Source organism: Epinephelus moara, chromosome 16, assembly GCF_006386435.1.
Source record: "Epinephelus moara isolate mb chromosome 16, YSFRI_EMoa_1.0, whole genome shotgun sequence".
Taxonomy (NCBI): domain Eukaryota; kingdom Metazoa; phylum Chordata; class Actinopteri; order Perciformes; family Serranidae; genus Epinephelus; species Epinephelus moara.
In genome coordinates, this window is record NC_065521.1 from 1,682,314 (window position 1) to 1,707,310 (window position 24,997).

Here is a 24,997-nt window from a genome sequence, read left to right on the forward strand (position 1 = left end):
GTTTCTGGATTTCAATGTTTCGCCAAAAAAGCCTCTTGGACGAATAGGCTAAACCCAACAGGATGGCGGCCATTTTAAATTTCCTGGTCAATTTTGGCATTTTCCACACTTCACATTTTAACGAACTCCTCGTGCAGACATAGTCCGACTGACTTCAAAACTGGTGTTAAACATCTGGACAACTTTGTGATAAAAAGTTATTAAAGATATTTTATGAGGCTCCACCTACTGGCAACAGGAAGTATGACTTGTCAGGCAATTATTGTTTGATTTACCTGAAATTTACACAGTGTGGTCTACAGTTGATTTACAGCAACATGACAAATAGTTGATTTTAGTTGATTTTATTAATAACCGACAAAAATAGCCATCAAAATTATATTTACATCTTTAATTCACAAATTGCTTGACTCCTCTAAAATCCAACAGAATCCAGATATAAAAAAAACATATTTATTATTATGATTTAATTAACGTTTAACCCATAAAACCTTCTACGTCAGCTAATCTAAACCCTAATTAAAACCAGCTCATGTGTCCTAAACTATAAAAGCTTTTTTTTCTTTTCAAAATAAAAGTTTAAGAATAAAAAAAGTTTTAAAGATGAGCCCATTTTTAAATAAATGGGTTAAAAAAGCACTTTTCCCAGTGAGGTTCTGAATGGTGGTGGGTGTGTGCGACCCTACTGCCCGGGCTCATCTGAACAGACCCACTTTCTTCTTCTTTGGTTTGGAAGACGGTCGCTCAGCAGGGTCCGACCTGACTGGGACAGACTGGAGGGGACAAAAACGTAGACAGATAATTATCATTATTGTGATTTTTTTGTTCTTTTGATCCGTCTGATGTCGTCGTACCTGTTTTACTGTGGGTGTGTCGGCCATTTTGGCTCCAGCTGCGTCCACCTGCCGGTCCTCACCTGCTTCACTGCTGACGACAGATCCAGCTGCGGGACGAGGACACACAATTAAAGACTCGAATATCTGAATATCTTTGTTTCTGTGTGAATTTTAAGATGGAGGCCGAGAGACTCAAAGTCAAGATCAATGACTGAAACCTGAAGACGAGGTGACGTGTGATTCCTCGGCAGGCGGCTGTTCCTCCTCAACAGGGCACTCCTCAGACAGTTTGCGTTTCCGCGTGTTGCCGTGGGCAACGATGGCTGCGTAGAGGTGTTGGAGGTCGGCGTTGAAGCTCAGAGCGTCCGACTGTTGGGAACACAGCAGAGGAAGAGCCTGATGGGAAGAGAGAGATGGGTTTAGTAAAAAAACAATGGCTCAGTGGTGGGATATTTACTCAAGTACTGTACTTCAGTATAACTTTGAGGTACTTTGATACTTAAATGTACGTATTCCACCATTAGACTGCCTGTCAACTGAGTAAACATACGAGCAGTCAGACGACCAGACATGTAGGAAACAAACAAACTGTAGATTACGACCCAAACATCCATCACAGTTCTCCGTCCCCTGCTTTACTCTGACCGATCCTCTCTGATTCTGTCAGAAACCTTTGGTGACACGCCCTTTTTAAAGCATCACATAACTAATTAATTGGCTTCATCACACTGTGATCTCGTGTATTCTGCGTGTTGTTACACCATGTAGATCCTGCATTCCTCTGAACCTTTGAGACGATCGTATGTCTGCAGCCTTAAATCCAATAACTCCATAGAGCTGAATAAGAAGCAATAATCAGGTGCATGAGCTGAGAGCCTGAAAGTGTCCTTTTCACACAGCTTGGTGTTTGGGGTATGTTTGTTTTACGGCCCTGCTGCAGGAGTCACATGCCCGAGGTGTGATGCAGGGTGTGCCGGGGCCGCGATAAGCCTCTAATCAAAGCTGCATTATTGGCACAGCTGACCGCAGGTAGAGCAGGAACAACTGAAACACACACACACCCCTGCCAGCCTGACAGATAAGGCTGCGTGTAAACCCCTGCGACATTATGCAAACGCACGGCCGACGCGTAGGAAAACACACGCTATTCACTAAATCCTTCTTCTTTTTTTTTCCCCCAATGGAGAGGACAAACTCTCCAAATTAGCTCCTCAAATATTGACCGGGAGAAATTGGTGGTCTCCCGCTCGCTGTCAGGGCAGAGGGGCTCCTAAACACACTGTGGTCAGGTTTCGAGGTTTCACATTGATTTATTTTTGTTATTTGTTTGTTTAAATGTCGTAAAAATAAATGTAAATGCTCTGGTGAGGCTTCGTTCTGCTTTGGGCACAGAGAAAGCAATGTGCAGCAGAAAGCCCACCTTATTCTCTCTTTTTATTCACTCCCCCCCGCCGTCCCCTCCCCTCGTCGCTCTGGCTGCCAGCTCACTTCAGATTATTTGATCTGAGAAGTTGAGTTCAATTGGTCGGATCCGGCTCTTATGTGATAGTTTAAAGACCCTCCTCTGGTCTATCAGAGCCAGGAAACAAATAAAAGTTCTGTATGATGAAAATAAAAACCCTGACTCAGATCAATCACACCCCCTTACTGGCCTCTGATTGGCCCAAACGTTTCTTATTCTTTGCGTAACACTAGGGTTTTATCAACACCAGCCAGCACAGTTTCAAGTGTCACCAATTCAGTATCTGACCAAATGTCTCCCCCTCTGTTCCTAAAACATGATGATGTCACAGTCAAGTTGACCTTTGACCTTTTGACCTTCATAATTTTATCCTGTTAGACATTTGTGTCACGTTTTGTCATAATTAGCGTACGAATTTTTGGGTTATGGCTGAGAACATGCTTGCAAGGTCACAGTGACCTTTGACCACCAAATTCCAATCAGTTCATCCTCAAGACCAAGTGAACGTTTGTGTCAAATTTGGAGAAATTCTCTCAAGGTGTTCTTGAGATATGATGTTCACAAGATTTAGATGAATGCAAGGTCACAATGACCTTGACCTTTGACTACCGACTTCTAGTCAGTTCATAACTGACACAAAGTAAATGTTTGTGCCAAATTTAAAAAACAATCCGAAAGGTGTTCTTGCACATTCATGAGAAGGCAGCAAACGGGGTCACAGTGACCTTTGACCATCAAATTCTAACCAGTGTATTGTTAAGTACACGTGAATGTTTGTGCCAAATCTTTAGAAATTCACTCAAAGCGTTCTTGAGATATCACATTCATGAGAATTAGACAGATAAGGTCACGGCAACCTTTGATCTTTGACCACAAAATTCTACTCACTTCATCGTTAAGTTCATGTGAACATTTGTGCCAAATCTTAAGAAATTCCCACAAGGCGTTCTTGAGATACCACGTTCTGGAAAATGAGACAGACACAAGGTTACAGCGACCTTTCAACACTGAATCAGGTCATGCTTGACTCAAATGTTTGTGCCAAATTTACAGATATTTCCTGAAGACGTTGCTCAGATGTCACGTTCATGAGAATGCAATGGACAGGGTCACAGTGACCTTTGACCACCATATGCTAATCAGTTCATTCTTTAGTCCAAGTTGACATTAGTGACAAATTAGGGAGAAATTCCTTCAAGGTCTTCTACAGATGTCACACTCACAAGAATGGCACAAACAAAGTTACAGTGACCTTTGAACACCAAATTCTAATCAGTTCCTCAAATTTAAGGAAATTCTGTGAAGGCCTTCTTGAGATATGTTCTGGAGAATGAGATGGACGCAAGGTAACCACTAAATTCTAGTCAGTCCATACTTGAGTCAAAGTTTAAGTTTGTGCCAAATTTAAAGACATTTCCTAAAGGTGTTCTTGAGATATCACATTCATGAGAATGCAACGGACGGGGTCACAGTGTCCTTTGACCTTTGTCCAAGTGAAAATTTGTGCCACATTTGAGGAAACTCCCTCAACATGCTCTACTATTAGTTCATTTTATCCAAGTGGATAAAATCTTAAGAAATTCCCTCAAGGCGTTCTTAAGATGTCATGTTCCAGAGAATGAGACAGATACAAGATTATAGTGACCTATGACCACCAAATTCTAATCAGTTCATTCTTGAATCCAGGTGGATGTTTGTGCCAAATTTGGGGAAACTCCCTCAAAGTGTTCTACTGATATTGCACAAGAATGGGACAGACAAGGTCACAGTGACCTTTGACCACCAAATTCTAATCAGTTCATTCTCAAATCCAGGTGGACGTTTGTGCCTAATTTGAGGAAATTCCCTGAAGGTATTCTTAAGATATCACGTTCCACAGAATGAGATGGACACAAGGTTACAACATTTGACCACCAAATTCTGATCAGTTCATCCATGACTTAAAGTGAATGTTGGTGCCAAATTTATTTATCTATTATTAAAGAAAGTTATTTGATAGTAAATCAATATTAGATACTACATTGTGATTTAGCGAGTCTAAATGTTGACTTCATCTTTATTTTTATCACTGTCTTGGCACAGACGGGCTGCCATACCTCCCTGTATTTTAGGAAAGGTACAAAAGTGGCACACGGCGGCGAGCCGATTGTTATCCGCCGCTGCTGCCGACCAGAAAGGAAACGGCAGGCGAGGAATAAAGAGGTGATTACAGCAGGTCAATAACCTCTCGCCTGTTTTGTCGGGCTGGGTAATGTTACGGAAAGTTCCTCCCTGCTCTCGCAACAGAACAAAGTCCTCAAGAGGCAGAGACGAGGAGGAGGAGGAGGAGGAGGAGGAGGAGGAGGAGGAGGAGGAGGAGGAGAAGGAGGGCTCACCTGGTGGCCGCGCCTCCTTCCCCACAGTAAAGCATCATGTGTGGGGAAGGTGCTGAGAGGACGGGGGGCGGCGTGTTGGTGTTCCTCTATTATTAGCAGGTAAACAACTCTGATTTTAGCCGAGCTGCTGCTGCTGGTGTTTTTCAGGCGGGGGTCCTGGTGCCGGACAGTCTCACACTCACGCTCGGCCTCATCCTCCTCTCTGCTGCTGACCTCATGTTTACTCTCCCTCATTCCTCGCTGTGACCTCAGCTTCCTGTCCCCGAATCCAAGAGCAAGGTGTCACTTTGCGTTTGAACCCCTGAAACACTCGAGGTCACGTCCTCGAACAAAGAAAAAACCTGGATGATTGCACTGCTGGAGGACGAGTGAAGAGATGAAGGTGCGCAGTATGAACAGGACGTGGTTGAGACGAGATTGCTCAGGTGCAGCTCTGACCTCATCCCTCCACTTCCTGTCTGAGCTGTCTGTCTGCTGAGGCTCCGACTTCAGCTCCGAGTTCGCTGATTGACGAGCGATATATGCAAATGAGCTGACATCTCAGAGAGACCTACGAACAACACCGATTGTTTTTAGGTGACCCTTCGCAGTGTTTCCAGGCAGCGTTTGTGCCACGAAACCTGAGTATTTTTCACCAAAACATTGCTGTGTTTGCCAGTGGTGTTTGAGCCACAGAACCTGGGTGTTTTTTAGTGGGAGATTGGGCTATCCCTGTGACGTTTGAGCCCCAGAATCTGGGTGTTATTAGCAGCACACCACAGCTATCCCAGTGACGTTAGAGCCACAAAACCTGGGTGTTTTTAGCAGCACAATGCGGCTATTCTAGCGGTGATTGAGCAACACAATCTGGTTGTTTGTACTGATTTGTCATATAACTTGGGTGTTTATAGCAGCACATTGCAGCTATATCAATGACGTTTGAGCCAAGGAACCTTGGTGTCTTTCATCTACTCACTACGATATTTCCAGCTGCATTTGAGCCACAAAACCTGTGTGCTTTTCACCACCGAATTGTGGCATTTGAGCCAAGGAACCTCTGTTATTTAATAAAACATTTGCGGAGTTCGAGCCAAGAAATCTGGGTGTTTTCAGCAGTGACGTTTGAGCCAAGGACCCAGGGTGTTTTTCATCTACACACTGCGGCTTTTCCCAGTGATAATTGAGCCACAGAACCGGGATATTTTTCACCAAACCACTGCAACGTTTGAGCCACGAAACCTGTGTTTTTAGCAGCACATCGCAGCTATCCCAGTGACGTTTGAGCCACATAACGTGGGTGTTTTGAGCAACACATTGCGAGTATACCAGAAACGTTTGAGCCATACACAACTTGGGTGTTTTAAGCAACACATTGCAGCTATCCCAGAAACGTTGGTGTTTTAAGCAACACATTGCAGCTATCCCAGAAACGTTTGAGCCATACACAACTTGGGTGTTTTGAGCAACACATTGCAGCTATCCCAGAAACGTTTGAGCCATACATAACGTGGGTGTTTTGAGCAACACATTGCAGCTATCCCAGAAACGTTTGAGCCATACATAACGTGGGTGTTTTGAGCAAAACATTGCGGCTATCCCAGCAACGTTTGAGCCATACATAACTTGGGTGTTTTAAGCAACACATTGCGGCTATCCCAGCAACGTTTGAGCCATACATAACTTGGGTGTTTCAAGCAACACATTGCAGCTCTCCCAGCAACGTTTGAGCCATACAACTTGGGTGTTTTGAGCAAAACATTGCGGTTCACCAGAAGATCAAACTGCTCCGTTGTCATGGAAACGATGAGCTGTTATCACGTGCGACACAGACCCAACACCAGATATCATCCCAGAGCAGATACTAAAGATGCTTTTTAAAAGCAGCTGGTTAATTGATAACAACTAAACCATCTCCATGGCAACTGAGCGACTCCATCCACTGATGAAGGCCACATGATGTGGTCAAAAGCACGAGAAACAGGAAGCATGCCTTTACTGGACCAAAACTGGACAACTCATCAACAGATGAGTCACAGAGTATTTTTAGTCGCTCAAACTGAAGGAAACAATTAGATGATTTAACCTGACAAGACAACACTCGAGTGTCGTCAGCAGAAACACACACATACACACACACAGTGTGACCCCAAACAAACAGCGGCAGGTGAAGTATATCTGACGCCATCCACACCTCCACTTCATTTACCTTTCACCTCTCCTCTGCCCTCGTCTGCTGTCGTCACGTCTCCCTTCGGGGTGATGACACACAGAAAGCTGCTAATCTGAGCCAAAGCTCCCATTAACGGTCACAATAATATCTCAGTTACACACATGGCGACTCAGGTGGCCTCCGCAGGGCACACACTCCGGCTCTGTTCATCAACTCTGGCTTTAATATGGAGAAACACGTCACATTTTATCTGTGCACGCTTGTCCAGAGAACAGGAGTTGTGAGAAGGAGCGCTTATTCTTCAAGCTGAGACTTGAAACAAAACCAAGAGACATCCCAGGTCTGTCTTTAAAGTAAAAAAATAATACGATTTTAGAGTTTTTGTGAAGTGGTGGATGTTTCTGAGCAGAGAAAGTTGAGAATAAATCACTCTCAAACATCAGAGTTTTGGATAAAAATCAGAGCAAAGAAGGAATATCGGCCATTATACGATCAGATATCAGTTTTTTTTGATACAACAAAATACGATCAAATAAATAATTAAAATAGAAAATAAAATTTTGGCATGAACCTTAAAAATTTCACATCATTTCCACAATGGATTTTCATGGCATTATCTGGGCAGGACACACAGCATCGTCTCAGTTAAAAACAACAGCTTTCTGTGGCAGTATCTTGGCAGGAAATGCAGCGATATCTCGAAAAAAAAAAAACCTACCATTTTTAGTGGCATTTTCCTGGCAGGAAGTACTGTGATACCTTGGTAAAACAAACAAAAAAAACCCCTTATTTTACAGCTCTATCTCGGCAGGAAACGCAGCGATATCTCGGCAAAAACAACCACTTTTTGTGGCACTATCCCGGCCAGAAACACAGCAACGTCTCGATAAAAAATGACCGCTTTTGTAGCACTATCTTGGCAGGAAATGCAGCAATGTCTAAGTTAAAAAAAAAAAAAAAAAAACGCTTTTCATGGCATTATCTGAGAAGGAAACACAGAAACGTGCCAGTTTTTGGGAGTAAAAGGAATGTCAGCATATGTTCACAGTTATAGTTTCATGCTCACATATCAACCTTACAAGTCTCACATCAGCTCTGATGTTCTCAGGTTTGGAGGAAAATCTACAGCAGACAGTAAAATGCACGAGCACTGATACTGATCTAATGTCAGCTGAGGAAAGTCTATCTGTCCACGCCTCCTGCACCTCCTCGTCACTTCCTGTCTCAGCTGTCGCAGCACGCGTCAGGTGTCACGGAATACAATACAGCAGATTGCAAGGAGGCGCCCGGCGTGTTCACGTGCTGCAGCCGTGTTTTGTGTTGCTGCTCTCATGTCTCATGATGTCTTTGCGGGACGCCGCACTCGGCCGGTCCAGGCTGGGGCTCGGCCCAGCGGCCAGCAGCTCAAGAGGGGGGAGCGGCCAGGCCACAGAGGGCCTAATTACAGACCCAGAGCGGGGACAACCCTGTGGAAACTGTGTGCAACTGACAGAGGGCACATGGAGGAGGAGGAGGAGGAGGAAGAGGAGGAGGAAGATCTGCTGGAGTGGAGATGGTTCTGTTTTGTTACTCCTTACAAACAGAAACACGACGTGAAGCTCATGATTGATTCCACTGTTTGTTTAGTTGATATAATGCAAAAAAAACAGCATCATGCGCCTCCAGAATCCAAAGTGACGTCTTTAAACGTCTTGTTTCGTCCGACCAACGGTTAAAAACCCAAAAAATAATTAGGTTGGAAAGATATATTCAAAGAAAAGCTAAAAACCAGAGAATATTTGACATTTTGTTCAGTAAATGTCTTTGTGGAAGGCTGTATGTCCCGCCCCTCCTCCACTGTGATTGGACAGCTGGGTAAAAACTGACATTGATGATTGAAGCGCTTTGACCTGAAGTTGAACATTTTTCAACTCTCTGCAATCAGAAATAACTTGCAGCACAGACACTAAGTACCTTATCATGCTGCTGGCTGAAATACGCGGAGTTCCCACTGCAAAGAAATACAAAATATGCTGGCCTTAGGAAAAAACGCTTTTCTTTTTGACGAATCAAGGTGGAGGTTCTTCGTTTTCCTTTGCTGCCCCATCATGTCCTCAAGAATTGCCTCGTGGTATGTACAGTACTGGAGGAAAACGACTCCCGTCACATATTCAGAATTTTGTGGTACCGAGGTATCGTTTTTCGTGACATCCCGTGAATAGACGCTAAGCGCCTCGTCACACTTCGGGGCAGGTGTGAACGCACCAAAACAACCGGACCGAGACCTTCTTGAAGAGGTGGTCTCAGTCCGGTTCCAAAGGAACTCTGGTGCAGTTGGTTTGTGGTGAGAAGGTGTTCCGACCTGGATGTGAAGCAACTGCAGTCACATGACACATTGTTTGGGTTAAACATGAGCATGTTACAGTCCTGGAGGATTATTAATGTGCACCTCCTCCTGTACTGCCTTAATATGCACATTCAGCACATCCAATGCATCAAAACATTGTCAGTCCCTGATTCAGACCAAAGGAGACGACTCTTAAAGCAGTATGTGTTTGTGCTGCTATGTCAGGTCCGGAAGAACTGCATCCCAAGTATCTATGGCACTGGAGAAAAACGACAATGTTTCTTTCTCTTCATTTGGGTGTGTTACCTCTACAGCTCAGGACAAATATGAATATTCTAGAGTTCAACATCACTTTCATACCAATGTGAGCACATTTCATTCATATTCACTCGCCTCTCCTTCTTCCCACCTAGGCCCTGAATTCCTCAGGTATGTGAGATAAAGAGCAGCTCGCTGCTGTTTATGAGAGCAGCAGTCAATGATTGACTGAGGAGAAGAAGAAGAAGAGGAGGAAAGAGGCCACCCGTCCAACCTTCCTCCACTCTCCTCATTCACTTGCCTCCTAATTCTCTCATTTTCTGGTTTTTAACACTGCCCGCTTATCAGATGAAAATGCTGGCATTGTACGTTTCTACAAACCACTGATACACTACATTTGCACATTTCATATGTGTCATATCAACGTTTCTCAGGTGACAAAGTATAAGAGCTGACTGGAGGCCATGGTGGATGGTGTGTCACCTGCCAAGCTGCAGACTACTGTTTGAGACTAAAAAATAAACAGTTGTTTTGTCATGTGCTTTCACCGGCCTTTTAGGCTTGCAACATGGGTGTTTTGTAGCAACCTGTTAATGTCTCTATATTGGATTTTTTTTTTCAGCTCCAAATGTAGGTGCTTTATAGCCACCTGTCTGTGAGTTTCAAACTGTTTTTCAAGCTCCTAACGTGAATGTTTTATAGTCATCTGTCGGTTTGTTTATATCAGCTTTTTAGGTTCCAAACATGGGTGTTTTATAGCCACCTGTCTGTGAGTTTCAAACTGTTTTTTAAGCTCCTAACGTGAGTGTTTTGTAGCCACCTGTCTGTTTGTTTATATCAGCTTTTTAGGTTCCAAACATGGGTGTTTTGTAGTGACCTGTCAGTGTGTTTCTATTGAATTATAGGCTCCAAACATGGCTGTTTTATAGCCAACTGTCTGAGAATGTCAAACTGTTTTTTAAGCTCCTAACGTGAGTGTTTTGTAGCCACATGTTGGTTTGTCTATCAAATTTTAGGGTCCAAACATAGGTGTTACATAGCCATGTGTCAGTGTGTTTCTATCAAATTTCAGGCTCCAAAAGTGGGTGTTTTGTAGCCACCTGTCAGTGTGTTTCTATTGAATGTTAGGCTTCAAACATGGGTGTTTTTAGCCACCTGTTGGTGTGTATCTATCAGCTTTTTAGGCTCCAAACGTGGGTGTTTTGCGGCAACACAGTGGTGTGTTTCTATCGAATTTTAGGTTTTAAACATGGGTGTTTTGTAGCCACCTGTCTGTGTGTTTGTACTGAATTTCAGGCTTTAAACATGAGTTTTTTTGTAGATTGTTTTTCCAGTGGTTTAGCAACAAACCCTCTGTGTGTTTTCACTGGCTTTTTAGACTCCAATATAAATATTTTGTAGCAACCTATCTGTGTTTATCAAGCGGCTTGGTAGCAACCAGTTGGTGTGTTTCTATCAGCATATTAGGCTCCAAACATGAGTGGTTTTTTTAGCGAGTTATCTTAGTTTCCATTGTCATATTAGGTTTCAAACCTAATATTCTTTTTGCAGCAACCTGTTGCTGTGGTTCTATCAGCTTTATAGCCTTCAAATGTAGGTGTTTTGTAGTGGCCTGTCAGTGTGCTTCCATCGGCTTTGTAGGCTCCACTGTTCTGTGTTTTTCCAGCTGTTTAGTAGCAACCTGTCTGTATGTTTTCTCCAAATTTTAAGGCTCCTAACGTGGGTGTTGTGCAGTGACCCATTTGTGTTTTTAAAGCAGTTTAGTAGCGACCCGTCTGTGTGTTTCTATCTGCTTTTTAGGCTCCAAATGTAGGTGTTTGGTAGTGACCTGTCTGTGTTTTTCCAGCAGGTATAGTGGCATGAAAAGCGTTTTTGCTGAGACATTGCTGCTTTTTGTCCAGCAGGTAGTGTGCCCCCAAAACCTGGTGTTTTAAGCCAAAACTGTGAAATTTTAGGCTTCAAACGTGGGTGTTTTTCCAGCAGTTTAGTAGCGACCTGTCTGTAGGTTTTCTCCAGCTTTTTAAGCTATAAATGTGGGTGTTTAGGTGTTTCGATTTTCGATACGTGTTTTGCACAATGCCAACATTTTTTTCTGGAATTAGGTAGTTTATTTACTTTTGGACTCTCCATCTTCAGCAGCCATTAGAGCAATCGATATCTGCAGCTTGTCTTCATTCTTTCAGTCACGTTTGGCTGCTTTAAGTCAAAGTGTGTATTTTGGAATCCATCAGCCTCTGTGGTCGGAGGATGTTTCCTGCCCTGCTCTTAACTTAGAGCTTCTGGTTGAAGCAAACAGATATTAGGATTTGACTCCTCCCGCTGTGCCAGCGTCACGTGGGGAGCCAAGTAGCATTTAGGGATAATTTCTTAACTCGTCTGAGCACATAATTATTACAGGCTCTTTAAATGCAGACGGAAAACTTCACATCTCTGGGCTGAGAAGAAGGAAATAGTTTTCTTATTGATTCTCATTTTGTTTTTAAGCAGTTTTACGCTCACTCGACACAAAACCTGACCGGGAAAACCTTTCATTTACAAAGGAAAGCAGGAAATTTGGAGTGAGGAACGCCAAATTTGGAAGCCAACAACGCAGGAAGGCAACATTTTGGCTCAATTATGTGATCCTGTGCAGCTCCAGTGAGGTGTTCTGGTCAGAGGACGCCACTAATTGTCAGATGTCGTCAAAATTGCTGCGCGGTTGGTTGCCGTGGAGCTGTGAAGCCGCCGTCTCGTGGAACAGGAAGCGGGCGACGTTCCCAAGCGGTGACAATTCAATCCAGGGGCTGACAACTGTGACGCTGCTGCACGACGCGCTGCGAGTGCTGCGGAGCATGCGTCACCATGACACACACACACACTCATGCATGTAGACATAAAGAAAAAAAAACAGCCTCAGTGACACACACACACCAACACTCTGCTCCGAAAAACCAAAAGCATGCGTCACAGCCCGCTCTGTGTGGACAAGCAGACACTCCCCTCTGTCAGGTCATGAGCTGCTGCCACCACACACACACACACACACACACACACACACACACACACACACACACACACACACACACACACACACACACTCACACACACTCCAAATTTAGGTCCTAAGGGAAGCTGATGTGATCCTAAAAGGATTTGAACTTTTTTTTTTTCATGACCAGCTTTAGCCGGAGCCCAACTTAAATCCAAGTGTGTGTGTGTGTATCAGTGGGAAGCGCATGCTAATTCCACCCATGTAAATGTTGACCTGAGCTGGGTGGGGTGTTTGTGTGGTGGCGGGCTGGGGAGGGGCTTTCATGGAAAGCTGCAGGAGAAAAATAAAAGCTCCTGCTCCTGTCATCATCGGCTCTCCTTCGCTGTCCCTCTGCCCTTCACTCCCCTTGGTGTGGGAAACGGGAGGCCACAAATGGCGCAAGCACACACACACATCCAAACACACTGGTGGAAATGGTGAAAGCGCGGGGGGGGGGGGGGGGTATGATGAGGCCAGAAGATTTTTGAGGATATTTGTCTCTGTTGGCAGCAGGTACGTAAATAACTGAGTAAATGTCAGAGAAGTTCACGAAGGGAAAAAGAGCACAGGAGAAAATGTTGGTATTTTACTTTTCTGTAAACGCTGGAGATGTTACAGTTTTTATGTGTTGCATCAACGTTTCTAATATGTGACACCTGGGTGAGACGCTGCCAAGCAGGGGACCACTGATAGTGACCCAGAAACAGCAAGTCACTGCTGCATTTCCAACTGACTTTAACTCACCAAACAGGTGTTTCCTCGCAACAAGTCACTGTGTTCCCTGCCAAGATACTGTCACAAAAAGCGTCCGTTTTTTACTGCAACGTCACTACGTTTCTTGCTGCAACAGTTCCAAGTAAAGAGGTTGTTTTTACTGAGATATTGCTACGTTTCCTGCGTGAAGCAACCGTTTTTTCCAAGACCTTAGTACCTTTCCCGCCGAGAAAGTGGCTGTTTTTTACAGAGACATCGTGGTGTTTCTTGCTGGAATGGTTTTACCGAGACATTTGTGCAATTTCCACCAGAATAGTGCCATGAAACTTACTTATGCCTTAAACCCCTTTTGGGGTATGGGCTGTCGACAAGGGACCTCCAGAGTACCCGATCACTGGCATTCTTTTCTACCTGTGACTAGGTGTATCCCGTCTTCTTGGTGTCTTCCTGCAGATCCCTTCACCAGGTGTTTCTTGGCCGACCTCTCTTTCTCTTCCCCCGAGGATTCCACGTCAGAGCCCGTCTGGCGATGTTTGACATTGGTTTTCGAAGAGTGTGCCCAATCCATTTTGATCCTTTTCGTCCAATTTCATCTCAAGCTGGAATTAGCTGTGTCTTCGTCCAAAGATCTTTGTTGGTGATCTTGTCAACCGCTTTTCATGGCACTGGAAAATCCTTTACAGAGACGTTGCTGCATTTCCTGCCGAGGTAGTGCCGAGATGGTTCCTGTGAAAACCAACTGAACTGTGCAGGGTGGCATCAACCTGTGACGCCTGGACTTCAAGCTCAGTGGATTCATATGTGACTATAACTGCTGTCTCACGTTCTCAAAACAAGAGCAGAACTCGAAAGTCACACCGGAGTAAACACTGCAGACCGACTGCAAAATGCAGACATGAGCATTGGTGTGTTTCCTGCCGGGATAGTGCCACGAAAAGTGCCATTAAGTGACACTTAAGACACATCTGTGCGACCAATACATGTCATTCAAAAATACGTCTGGCGACTGACGATCGTGCAAAATTGCCGTGTTTTCGACTCTGTTAAAACCCCCCCAAAAAACCCTAATTATGATCTGTTAAAATGATCAGCACGAAGGCCTTCATGGTGAGCGTCGCCATGGAGACGGACACAGACGTAGACACAAACACAAGTCGCTGGATGGACGGACAGCAAACACAAACAGGAGCATGCAAAGGCCCGACCCTGATAGATAAATACTACACACACACGCCAAACGCCTTCACCTGATTTACTCTGATTCACACACACACACACACACACACACAGACACACACGGAGCAGCCCATCCAGTGTGTCTCCCTTTGACGCGTCCCGGCGACATTTTTCCCAGATGGGTTTCATTTCAGTTTGGACTTTGGTCTGGAGGCGGCCTCGTCGCAGCCCGGTGGAATTTGCCACGAGGAAGAAGACTTTGATCCACTTCTTCTTCTTCTTCTTCTGTGGTCTCTGAGTGTCCGCTCGCCTTCCCGTTCCACCGATGTGATCACCAAGCAAGCAGGAAACAGAGCCGCCACTGTGACCTGGATGTAACTTTCCATGACTCGCCGTACCTGAGCTGGACGCCTTCCACCACCTAAAAATGAGATCCTTTCCTGGTGTGTCCTTTTAGACAAACACCATCGGCTTCCTGTCTGAAAACCACCAAGTGACGCGACAAACAAACCGTGACTTATGACTTGGTGGAAAATTTCCCTCTGATCTTCACCTTTAAAACCTCCGTGACCTTCACGTCAAAGCTGACATGTTTTAAACAATGTGTCTCTTTCTGCAGAGGAGGCTGAAGAACAAAAGGCGTCAGAGGTTTGGTTAATTTTAGGTTTAACATTTATGGAGAGGTCTCACAATAGATCAGTAACACTGCAGTAAATCACACAGTAAACCTGTTCCCTACAGTGGGCTGATTGTAACGAGCAAGTCAAGATGTTAATTTAAGAAGATAATGTCGTCACCATACCACAATTTTAGACCTTGATACAGTGCTAGTATGAAAAAAAATTATACTTGATACCACGGCAAAAAGAAACAAACAGTCAGAGGCACAATAAATACATTTTTTTGTCTTTTTTATGAACGACCTGTGCACAGAAAAGTCACAGGACAGGACACATAATAACACATTTTGTTAATAGTAATTAACATTATTACTATGATTCTTGAATCTTTTCATGACCTTAGGCTAAAAATCTGATTGTAGATCTGATTATATTCAGTATCTGAAGTTATCCGAGAAACAAGCTGAGCAAACGTTCGATTTCAGTCCCCTGCCGTCCAGAACTACACTGGAAAAACACTGATTTCTAACATGAAACTTCTTAATTCAGTGTTTTTATTGGTTTTAATCTTTGGGTCTGTTTGTTTCGAAGAAGAAGAGACCTTTGTGGATAATTCGGCTGCCTGTATTAACCTCCTGAACATCTGGATCTGAAGTTATCAGAGAAACAAGCAGAGCAAACGTTAGCGTCAGCCCAGCTTCAGTCCCTTGCTGTGCCAAACGGCATTGGCGAAACACTGATTTTTAACATAAAACTGCTTTATTCACTGTTTTTACCAATTTAAATCATCGGATCAGTTTGTTTTGGAGAGGAAGAGACCTCTGTGGATAATTCGGCTCCTTGTAAAAACCTCCTGAACATCTGGATCTGAAGTTATCAGAGAAACAAGCAGAGCAGACATTTGCGTCAGCCCAGCTTCAGTCCTTGCTGTGCAGAACCACATTGGAGAAACACTGAATTTTAACATGAAACTGCTTTATTCAGTGTTTTTACCAATTTAAATCACTGGATTCATTCGTTTTGAAGAGGAAGAGACCTCTGTGGATAATTCGGCTCCTTGTAAAAACCTCCTGAACATCTGGATCTTAAGTTATCAAAGAAACAAGCTGAGCACACATGAGCTATTAATATAGCTAAAACGGGCTATTCTGCACGATGAGTACTTTTATTTTTGGTACTTTTAAAACATAATTCTGCAAATTTTACTTAAGTTAAAGACCTAAAAACTTTGCCCACAACTGCTTATTGTCTTTGTTTTCTGTGATGTGCCACGGTGAAATCCTAAAAAAATGATTACATCAAAAAAACTGAATGAAAACTACATTTAAAAAAAGAAAAAACAGTGAAACTGAATCAAAACTGAGCAGCAAATAGATAAAAATGTAAAAACAGACAGGAAAGGAGCACGTAGATACACACTGAACATTCCACAGGTGGATCTGAAACGAGTCATCACAGACACACACACACACACACACACACACACACTGAGGTCAACAATTAACAGATGAGAAATTCCACACGTGAACACACAGTAAACACTTTCAATGTAAAACCTCAGCCCCTCGTCTGGCTCTGATTGGCTGATGGTAACGCACGGCCACTTGAACTGAGAGCGTGTCACGGCGGCTCGTGTTTCAGGCGGAGACAGCGCCGGCTGCTCCAGCGGCCGCAGTGTTTTATCATGTGGTTTCAGCTGCGCTTGCCACAGCCGGTTAACGATCAGGAACGGAGCGCAGAGAGGACGGTAAAAACAGGCCTTAACAACCAGCTGCAGGGGCCGCAATGCGTGTGTGTGTGTGTGAGTGTGTGTGTCACTGACCTTTGACATGAAGCCCTCTCTGTAGGTTTGCTCCTCGAAGACGTCTGTCTGCAGCCGCTCTGGGTTCAAACACACACACATTTGGATTATTTAGCATATCATAAAACATTAACCCTTCCACTCCCTCCATGTGGCCCCACAGCTGGTGGTCAGGAGCCCCAAAATAAATCCGTGAGGTCACGAGTTCATGAAACGGATGAGAAAGACACAAACGTGTTTTTGTTTCTACGTTCATCTTGGAGGCATGAGAGAAAAAAAAAGTCTTCTAATCAGTTCATTGTTAAGTTCAAGTGAACGTTTATGCCAAATCTAAAGAAATTTCCCTGATGCGTTCTTGAGATAAAAAGTTCCCAAGAATAGGATGGACTACCTCTCATCATTTCATCATTCTGTCCTATTAGAAATTTGTGTGAAATTTTGTCATGTCAATTCTTGAGTTCGGGCCAAAAACATCTTTTGTAAGGTCACAGTGACCTTTGACCACCGAAATCTAATGAGTTCATCTGTAACTCAAAGTGGATGTTTGTGCAAGATTCGAAGAAATTCTCTCAAAGTGTTCTTGAGATACTGCGAGATGGATGCAAGGTCATAGTGACCTTGAATTTTTACCACCAAACTCTAATCAGTCCATCCTTGAGGCAGATGAAACGTTTGTGCCAAATTTTAAGTAATTTTCTCCAGTCGTTCTTGAGCTACCATGTTCAAGAGAATGAGAGAGATGAGGTCACAACAACCTTGGCCTTTGACCTATGACCCTTAAAATCTAAGTAAACGTTTGTGCCAAATTTGACAAAAATATTCCTCAAGGCGTTTTTGAGATAATGTGTCCATGAGAATGACACAAACAAGGTCATAATGACCTTTGACCTCCAAAATCTAATCAGCTCATCCTTGACTCAAAGTGGATGTTTTTTGCCAAATTCAAAGAAATTCTCTCAAATTGTTCTTAAGATATTACATTCACAAGAATGAAATGGATGCAAGGTCACAACGACCTTGGCCTTTGACCTATGACCCATAAAATCTAAACAGTTCATGACTGAGTCCAAGTAAACGTTTGTGCCAAATTTGGAAAATAAAAGCCCTCAAGGCGTTTTTGAGATAATGTGTCCATGAGAATGAGACAGACGAGTTCATAATGACCTTTGACCACCAAAATCTAATCATTTCATCCTTGAGTCCAGGTGCACATTTGTGCCAAATTTGAAGAAATTCCCTCACGGCATTCTTGAGACATTACGTTTACAAAAACAGGACGAACATGAGCACGAATGGACAGATGAACAACCCGGCCTCCAGCCACGACTATCCCCAGCACGGAGACAGAAAAAAAATAATAAAGTATTCGAAGATCGTCGCAGAAAAACACATCAGATCATTTTTAATGCCTGTGATTTTTTTCTGCTTTCAGGACTCCTGGTAAAATAAAGGTTAAATAAAATGCGCACACGTGTGTGTGTGTGTGTGTGTGTGTGTACCTCTGCTGAGCGTGGCCCCGTTCTCCCTGTAGTCCTGGATCTCTGCGTCCTTCCTCCCCAGCAGACCTCCGAGCTGCTCCACCTGTCGCTGTAGCAGGTGGCTCATCACCAGCAGGGGGCGCACCAGCTGGACACACGCCTGAAAACACACACATGAAACTGTCAGAGGAAAAGACTGCAGTTTGAACTCACCATGTTTACGTGACTTATTATAAACCCTTTGCAGATTTAATTTCCTGTATTACATAGATGTCACGTTTTAATTTTGTGCTACTTTTTAACTCGTGTTTGAATCGTTTTCTTTCTCTTTTTATCACTTTTTAAAGCATTTTGTTTGAACTGGAATTCAGCAGATCAAATTCTTTACCTTGTAAAATTAAAAAGTCAGTGACTAATGTACCTTTTATTTAATATAATAAAGTAGTTTTCCTCAGATGTTCCCAGAAAGCATCCTCAAAGCTGATAAAACATCAGGGTTAATGTATTTGGAGGCTAAAGTGCTGTTTCACCTGATAATCAATATTCTCTGTTAAACTTTTAATTTGTGTTAAAAATGACAGATATTTAAATGTTTCTCACAAAATCTGTAGGTTTTTTTAGAGTAAAGAATTCTTTAAACTGTTAGAAGAAACCCTAATTAATGAAGTCATTCAACTTTTGTAATGTAATTTTAATCAGCTTTGCAGCCTGAGAAAGCGCATTCACAAGAACACGACAGACTCACCAAATTCTAATCAATTCATGGCTAAGTGAACGGGAACGTTCGTGCCTTATTTGAGGAAATTTCCACAAGGTGTACTTCAGATATCACGTTCACAAGAGTGAGACAGATGCAAGGTCACAGTGACCTTGGCCTTTGACCTACGATCACAGAAGATCTAATCTCAACAAAATTCTAATCAGTTCATTGTTGAGTCCAAGCAGATGTTTGTGCCGAATTTGAAGACACTCCCTCAAGGCTCTGCTGAGATAACACTTCCATGAGAATAAGTCAGACTCAAAATCAAAGTGACCTTGACCTCAAATCGAATCACCACTGTAATCAGTTCATTGCTGAGTTCAAGGGGACATTTGTGCCAAATTTGAGGACATTTCCTGAAGGAGTTCTTGAGATATCGCTTTCACAAGAATGAGACACACGAGGTCACAGTGACCTTTGACCATCAAAATCAAATCAGTTCATCCTTGAGTTCAAGTGGACGTTTGTGACAGATCTTTAGAAATTCCCTCAGTATGTACGGTCACAGTGACCTTGACCTTTGACCAACAAAATCGAATCAGTTCATCCTTGAATCTAACTGGACAGTTGTGCCAAATTTATGAAAAATCTCCTCAAGGTGTTCTTGAGATATCAGGTTCACGGGAAAAAGATAGATGAGGTCACAGTGACCTTGACCTTTGACCTACAACCACCAAAATTTGCTGTGTTCAAGGGGACATTTGTGCCAAATTTGAAGAAATTCCCTGAAGGAGCTGTTGAGGTATCGCGTGCACAGGAGCGGGACGCACAGACAGACGGATGGACAACCTGAAAGGATATGTTAAATGTGGAGCGTACCACTGTGACGGGGGCGGGGGTGCAGTGGAACTCCCAGTAGAAGGGCAGCCCCGCCAGCTCACTCTTCAGCTTCATGCTGACGTTTCCGTCCTCCTGACGCGTCAGGGAGATCTGTGCGTCGCCGTCGGGTCCCCCGTCACTTCCTGCCAGACAGGGCTGAACCACCTCGCACAGGTGGGAGAAGAAAGCTTTGACCGGCGCTCGCAATCGTCGGTTCAGCTCCTGGTGGGAAGAAAACACAAATCATTCGTGAAACTTAAACTGACAATCGTAAATGAACGATGAATCATTTGGAGTCGTGCGTACCTGCGCTCTCTTCTGAATGGCTGCTGAGTCCATGCTCTCCTCCCACACACAGTGAATGTCTGTCAGCAGGATGTGGTACGCCGTGTCCCCAAACCAGCTCTTGGCGAGGAACTGGCAGCCGCTGATGCTCACAGGAAGCCAGGGACGCTGCAGGAGGTCGTCGGTGGCGGCTCCTCGGGGCTCCATCACGGTCTAGAAACAAAACAACCTGACAAAAGAAAAGCTCATCAGTCCAGTCGACTACAACTCCCAGAATGCATTCCAGTGCACTTCAATGTAAACTTTATTATTTTACATTGACTCCTGTTTGTGCATGATACTGTATGTTTCATTAGGAGTGACGTCAGCGACATTAAAGGTGCAGCCCAAGCATTTTCTTTCCCATTAACAAACCCCACGCCAAATCCCATTCATATTTTCACTACTTTTACAGGTTACCCAGGTGGAAGCTGCTGGATGTTGTGGAAATGTTCCTGGAAGTGGATCCCACTGAACACCCACACACCCCCAAACAATACAGTGTACTTTTCTTTTTTATCAAACCTCTTCTCTCAATCACTCACCTCCAAGGAATGCGCCCCCAAAGCCTGGCCCGAGATCTGTTAAAGCCGGGCTACAGACGCCGTCCCGGCCGCATAATCACCACCTTGCAGGAGGGCAGACCGCGGCGGGTTACCGGCTCCTCTCTTCTGACCTGTAATGGGACTGTTTTCGGGGAATAAAACGAGGTATTTCTCGTCAGTCGCCATTTGAAGCGCAGGGCACGTTTCAGAGGTTGACTCATGCCAATTTGGAAATCGCAAAAATACCAAATCAGTAACTTTATGACTGCAGTATACAGCCACGCAGAGCTGGGCACAGATGCCAGCGGTTAGAGGCTTATCAGGAGGATGTTGTCCTGACACGCTCCGCTCTCGCCCGTGCGCAGAGAGCCTCGCGCCAAACTCCATTCACAAATCTCTGAATTTAAGACTTCCCTCATTTCCCAGCACACATTCTTTGACATACCGACTTTTTTCAAACAGTGTCTACATCGTTAGCAGCTAGTGCTTAATTCGGCATGAGTATAATAAGCAATACGTAATGCAAAAATACCCACTTTTTGCATTGCAATCTCAGGTTAGAGCTTTGAGGCAAACAGTGAAGCCAATCTCCATTTACAGAAACCGAATTTTAAAAAAATCCTTGCTTATAAGTTAATATAGATGAGTTATAGCTAATGACTTTAAGCTGTGACTGTTTTTGTATGAACTACTCTTCAATTCGGCCATCATTTCAACAACACAGAAAGCAAAGTTTATTGCTAAAATGCCAGTTTTGCACAGCAAGAAGCCTGCACATCACACCAAACTCAATATACGAACGTCTACACTGTAAAGATTGCTTCCTTATATGAAAATATAGGCACGATATGGCTTATGTATTTAACCTAACTGCCTTTGTATGTGTTAATCTTCAATTCGGCCATCATTTCAATAACACATGTATTAAAATTTATTGTTAAAATGCCAGTTTTGCAAAGCAAGAAACCGCGCATCACACCAAACCCAATATACGAACGTCTACATTTTAAAGATTGCTTCCTTATATGAAAATGTACATCTGTTATGGCTTATGAATTTAACCTAACTGCTTTTGTATGTGTTAATCTTCAATTCGGCGACCATCTGTATAACACATACTGCCAAATCTTGTGCAAGAACGTCAACTTCCTGTTGCCAGTTTTGCGAGCTAATCAAGGCAAAAGAAGCCCGCGGGGGAAGTTAGCTGATTACATGTTCGTTTTTCGAAAGTAATTAAATGTAGCTCGGTGATAAATAAACCGCAGCAGCTTCTAACACACCTGGAGACACATTAATGCACGACAACAAGTGAATTAGTACTTAAAAACTACCAGTTTTTCTCCTCCGCCGGTTCCTGTTGATAGTTCGGGATTTCTACTCCGACGTCAAACAACGGCGTCTTTCAAAGGTTCCGCTTTCAGTGGCATGCACACGTTTAGGCACTTCTGGTCAAAATTACGTTTAAAATGTCACGTTAACAGCCTGTAAACACTTTTACAACCTGCTCAGAGTCTGACAGTTCTTCTTGGTTATATTTGAATCAGTGTTGACAGCGTGTGTCTTACTGTGCTGCCTCTGACGCGCAGCAGGGGGCAGCAGTCGGCCTGCTCAGGACAAAACATATGCAGAGGGCCCTGGGTTCCTCCTGGTGGAGAGGGCCCTGGGTTCTTCCTGGTGCTGCGGGCCCTGGGTTCCTCCTGGTGCTGCGGGCCCTGGGTTCCTCCTGGTGCAGCGGGCCCTGGGTTCCTCCTGGTGGAGAGGGCCCTGGGTTCTTCCTGGTGCAGAAGGCCACTGGGGCCCCTGACACTTTTGGCCCCCAGGCTTGGTAGGTCCATTCAGTAATCCATGCATCACAGGCAGAATTTACAAAGCCTTTAAACAATCAGAAGGTCATAAAAACTTTCTGCATTGGAAGGGGAGCTATTATTTTCAGAAATTTTACTAATATTTTTTCGAACATTGTTTTATTTTTTCAGACATTTTATTGATATGTTTGTCTGAAATTTTACTTATATTTTTTCGGATTATTTTTGTCGAATATTCTACTAATGTTTTCGTTGGACATTTCATAAAAAGTTTTCCAGACATTTTAATAATATTTTTTCAGACATTGTAGTAATTATTTATCAAACATTTTATTATTATTTTTTGCACATTTTATTGTTATTTTGGTCAGAAATATAATTATTATCTTTTTCGGACATTAAACTAATATTTTTTTGACATTTTATTCATATTTTATTAGATATATTAGTCATTATTTGTCGGACATTTTATTAATATTTTTTGTCAAACATTAATATTTTTGTTGGACATTTAATTCTTTTTTTTTTTACGTAGATTTTATTTATATTTTTGTCTGACATTACATTACATTTTTCAGACATTTTAGTAATATTTTTGTCAAATATTGTTTCATATTTTTGTCTGACATTCAACTAATAAAATTTTTCAGACAGTGTATTAATTTCTTTTGTCAGATATTTTTGTCGGACATATCATACATTTATTTCAGACATGTCAATAATATTTTTTCAGACATATTTCTGTCAGAATTTTTATCAATAACGTTAATTTTACTTAACTAATTCTACTTAACTTTTCAGACATTTTATTAATATTTTATGACATTTTATTAATATTTATATTTGTACATTTGATTATTTTCTTTTTGGACATTTGACTATTATTTGTCGGACATTTTATTGATATTGTTTTTGACATTTCATAAATATTTTTTCCGGACATTTTAGTAATTATTTGTCAAACATTTTATTAATATGTTTTCAGATTTTTTATTATTATTTTGGGCAGAAATTTAATTATTATTCTTTTCAAACATTTTATTAAGATTTTTAAATCTAATTTTATTTTTTTTTTTAATTTTTAATACTCTTTTGGACTTTATATATTAATATTTGTCAGACATTTTATAAATGTATACTATGGACATTTCAGGAAATATTTCTTGGACATTTATTACTTTTTTCGGACACAACATATTAATAAAATGTAAGAAAAACACCAGGTCCCTGTGGACTAAACCACTGCCGCCCCCAGGACACAGGAGAGTCGCAGAGCTGTCAGTCAGGCAGGATCTGACCACGCCTATCCGCCACATGTGTGTGTGTGTATGTGTGTGTGTGTGTGTCTGTGTGTGTGTGTGTGTGTGTGTGTGTGTGGGTGGGTGTGTGTCTCTGTGGAAAAACTCCCCCAGCCCTCTCCTGTAGTTGTATTCATGTTTTTCAGACATTTCATTGATAATTTTCGGACATTTTAAAAAATATTTTTTGGATATTTTATCAATATTTTTGTCAGATGTTTTATTGATTTTATGGTCTGCCATTTTTTTTATTAATATTTTTTGTTGTTTCTCTGAAATTCTAATTATATTTTTTCAGACATTTTATTATTATTTTCGTCTGACATTAATATTTTTTCCAGACATTTTAATACTGCTTTTTCAGGCATTTCATTTATATTTGTTGGACATTTTATTAATATTTGTCTTCGCACATTTTTTTTCTTTGGGCATTTGACTAATATTTGTTGGACATTGGATTAATGTTTGTTGGAAATTTTGTTAATTTTTTGGGGGACATTTTATTAATATTTTTTGAACATTTAATTAATATTTTAGCAGTGGGGGAGAGTACACTGTATTAATACTTTTTCAGGGACATATCAAATCATATCATCAGTTTTGGGACGTATTATTTTATTTCGGACATTTATTTATTTTTTCCCCTGGATGTTTCATTAAAGTTTTTTGGGGATTTTTTAAAATCAGTTTTGTCAAATATTTTGTTAATATTCTTGTTGGCCATTTCATTAACTTTTTTTTCAGACATTTTATTAATTTTGATTATTTTTTTTACAGGCAGAATTTACAAAGCCTTTGAACAATCAGGTCATAAATACTTTCTATTGGTTCAAAATGTTCAAAATGTAGAGTGACAGTGTTTGTTGAATGTTATGTAAACAACCATCTGTTCATGTCAAGCTGAAAGTCCTCAGGAAAAAATGTCAATGATGACAGAATGTGGTTTTGGAGGATTTTTGAGACCAGGTATGGAGGAAAAATTTTAAGACTGACAGAGGTGAATTTTGTCACCTGTAGCTGCAGCTTTGAGTCCACATGATGAGAGACCATATGGACTTTTGAATTTTGGGGCTAATTTATAACACATACAGTACAGGCCAAAAGTTTGGACACACCTTCTCATTCAATGCGTTTTCTTTATTTTCATGACTATTTACATTGTAGATTCTCAATGAAGGCATCAAAACTATGAATGAACACATGTGGAGTTATGTACTTAACAAAAAAAGGTGAAATAACTG

At 42.2% G+C, this 24,997-nt stretch overlaps 1 protein-coding gene across 2 annotated transcripts; it reads right to left on the minus strand.

Annotated features, from left to right (window-relative positions):
* Positions 1-328: 328 nt before the first annotated feature.
* On the minus strand, positions 329-22,154 carry nhej1 (nonhomologous end-joining factor 1). 2 transcript variants are annotated; one of them, XM_050064925.1, is made up of 9 exons: positions 21,985-22,154; positions 20,654-20,795; positions 20,091-20,298; positions 19,785-20,006; positions 18,227-18,365; positions 16,749-16,807; positions 1,055-1,232; positions 855-943; positions 329-773 (listed from the first exon to the last, which is right to left on the minus strand). In XM_050064925.1, the coding sequence occupies exons 3-9, from the start codon at positions 20,274-20,276 to the stop codon at positions 696-698; spliced, it is 951 nt and encodes a 316-aa protein (XP_049920882.1). In that variant the 5' UTR covers positions 20,277-20,298; positions 20,654-20,795; positions 21,985-22,154; the 3' UTR covers positions 329-695. The 2 variants fall into 2 exon arrangements, with proteins under 2 accessions (XP_049920882.1, XP_049920881.1); XM_050064924.1 differs by lacking the exon at positions 21,985-22,154 and having other exon boundaries at positions 20,654-21,113.
* Between the last annotated feature and the right edge of the window lie 2,843 nt (positions 22,155-24,997).

Excerpts from the sequence above, each read along its gene's own strand:
- nhej1 (XM_050064925.1), bottom strand. The coding sequence starts at position 20,276 with ATGGAGCCCCGAGGAGCCGCCACCGACGACCTCCTGCAGCGTCCCTGG. Across the intron at positions 20,007-20,090 it reads CCATTCAGAAGAGAGCGCAG|GAGCTGAACCGACGATTGCG; the intron begins GTACGCACGACT and ends TCTTCCCACCAG. Across the intron at positions 944-1,054 it reads ACACGTCACCTCGTCTTCAG|CTGGATCTGTCGTCAGCAGT; the intron begins GTTTCAGTCATT and ends CTCGTCCCGCAG.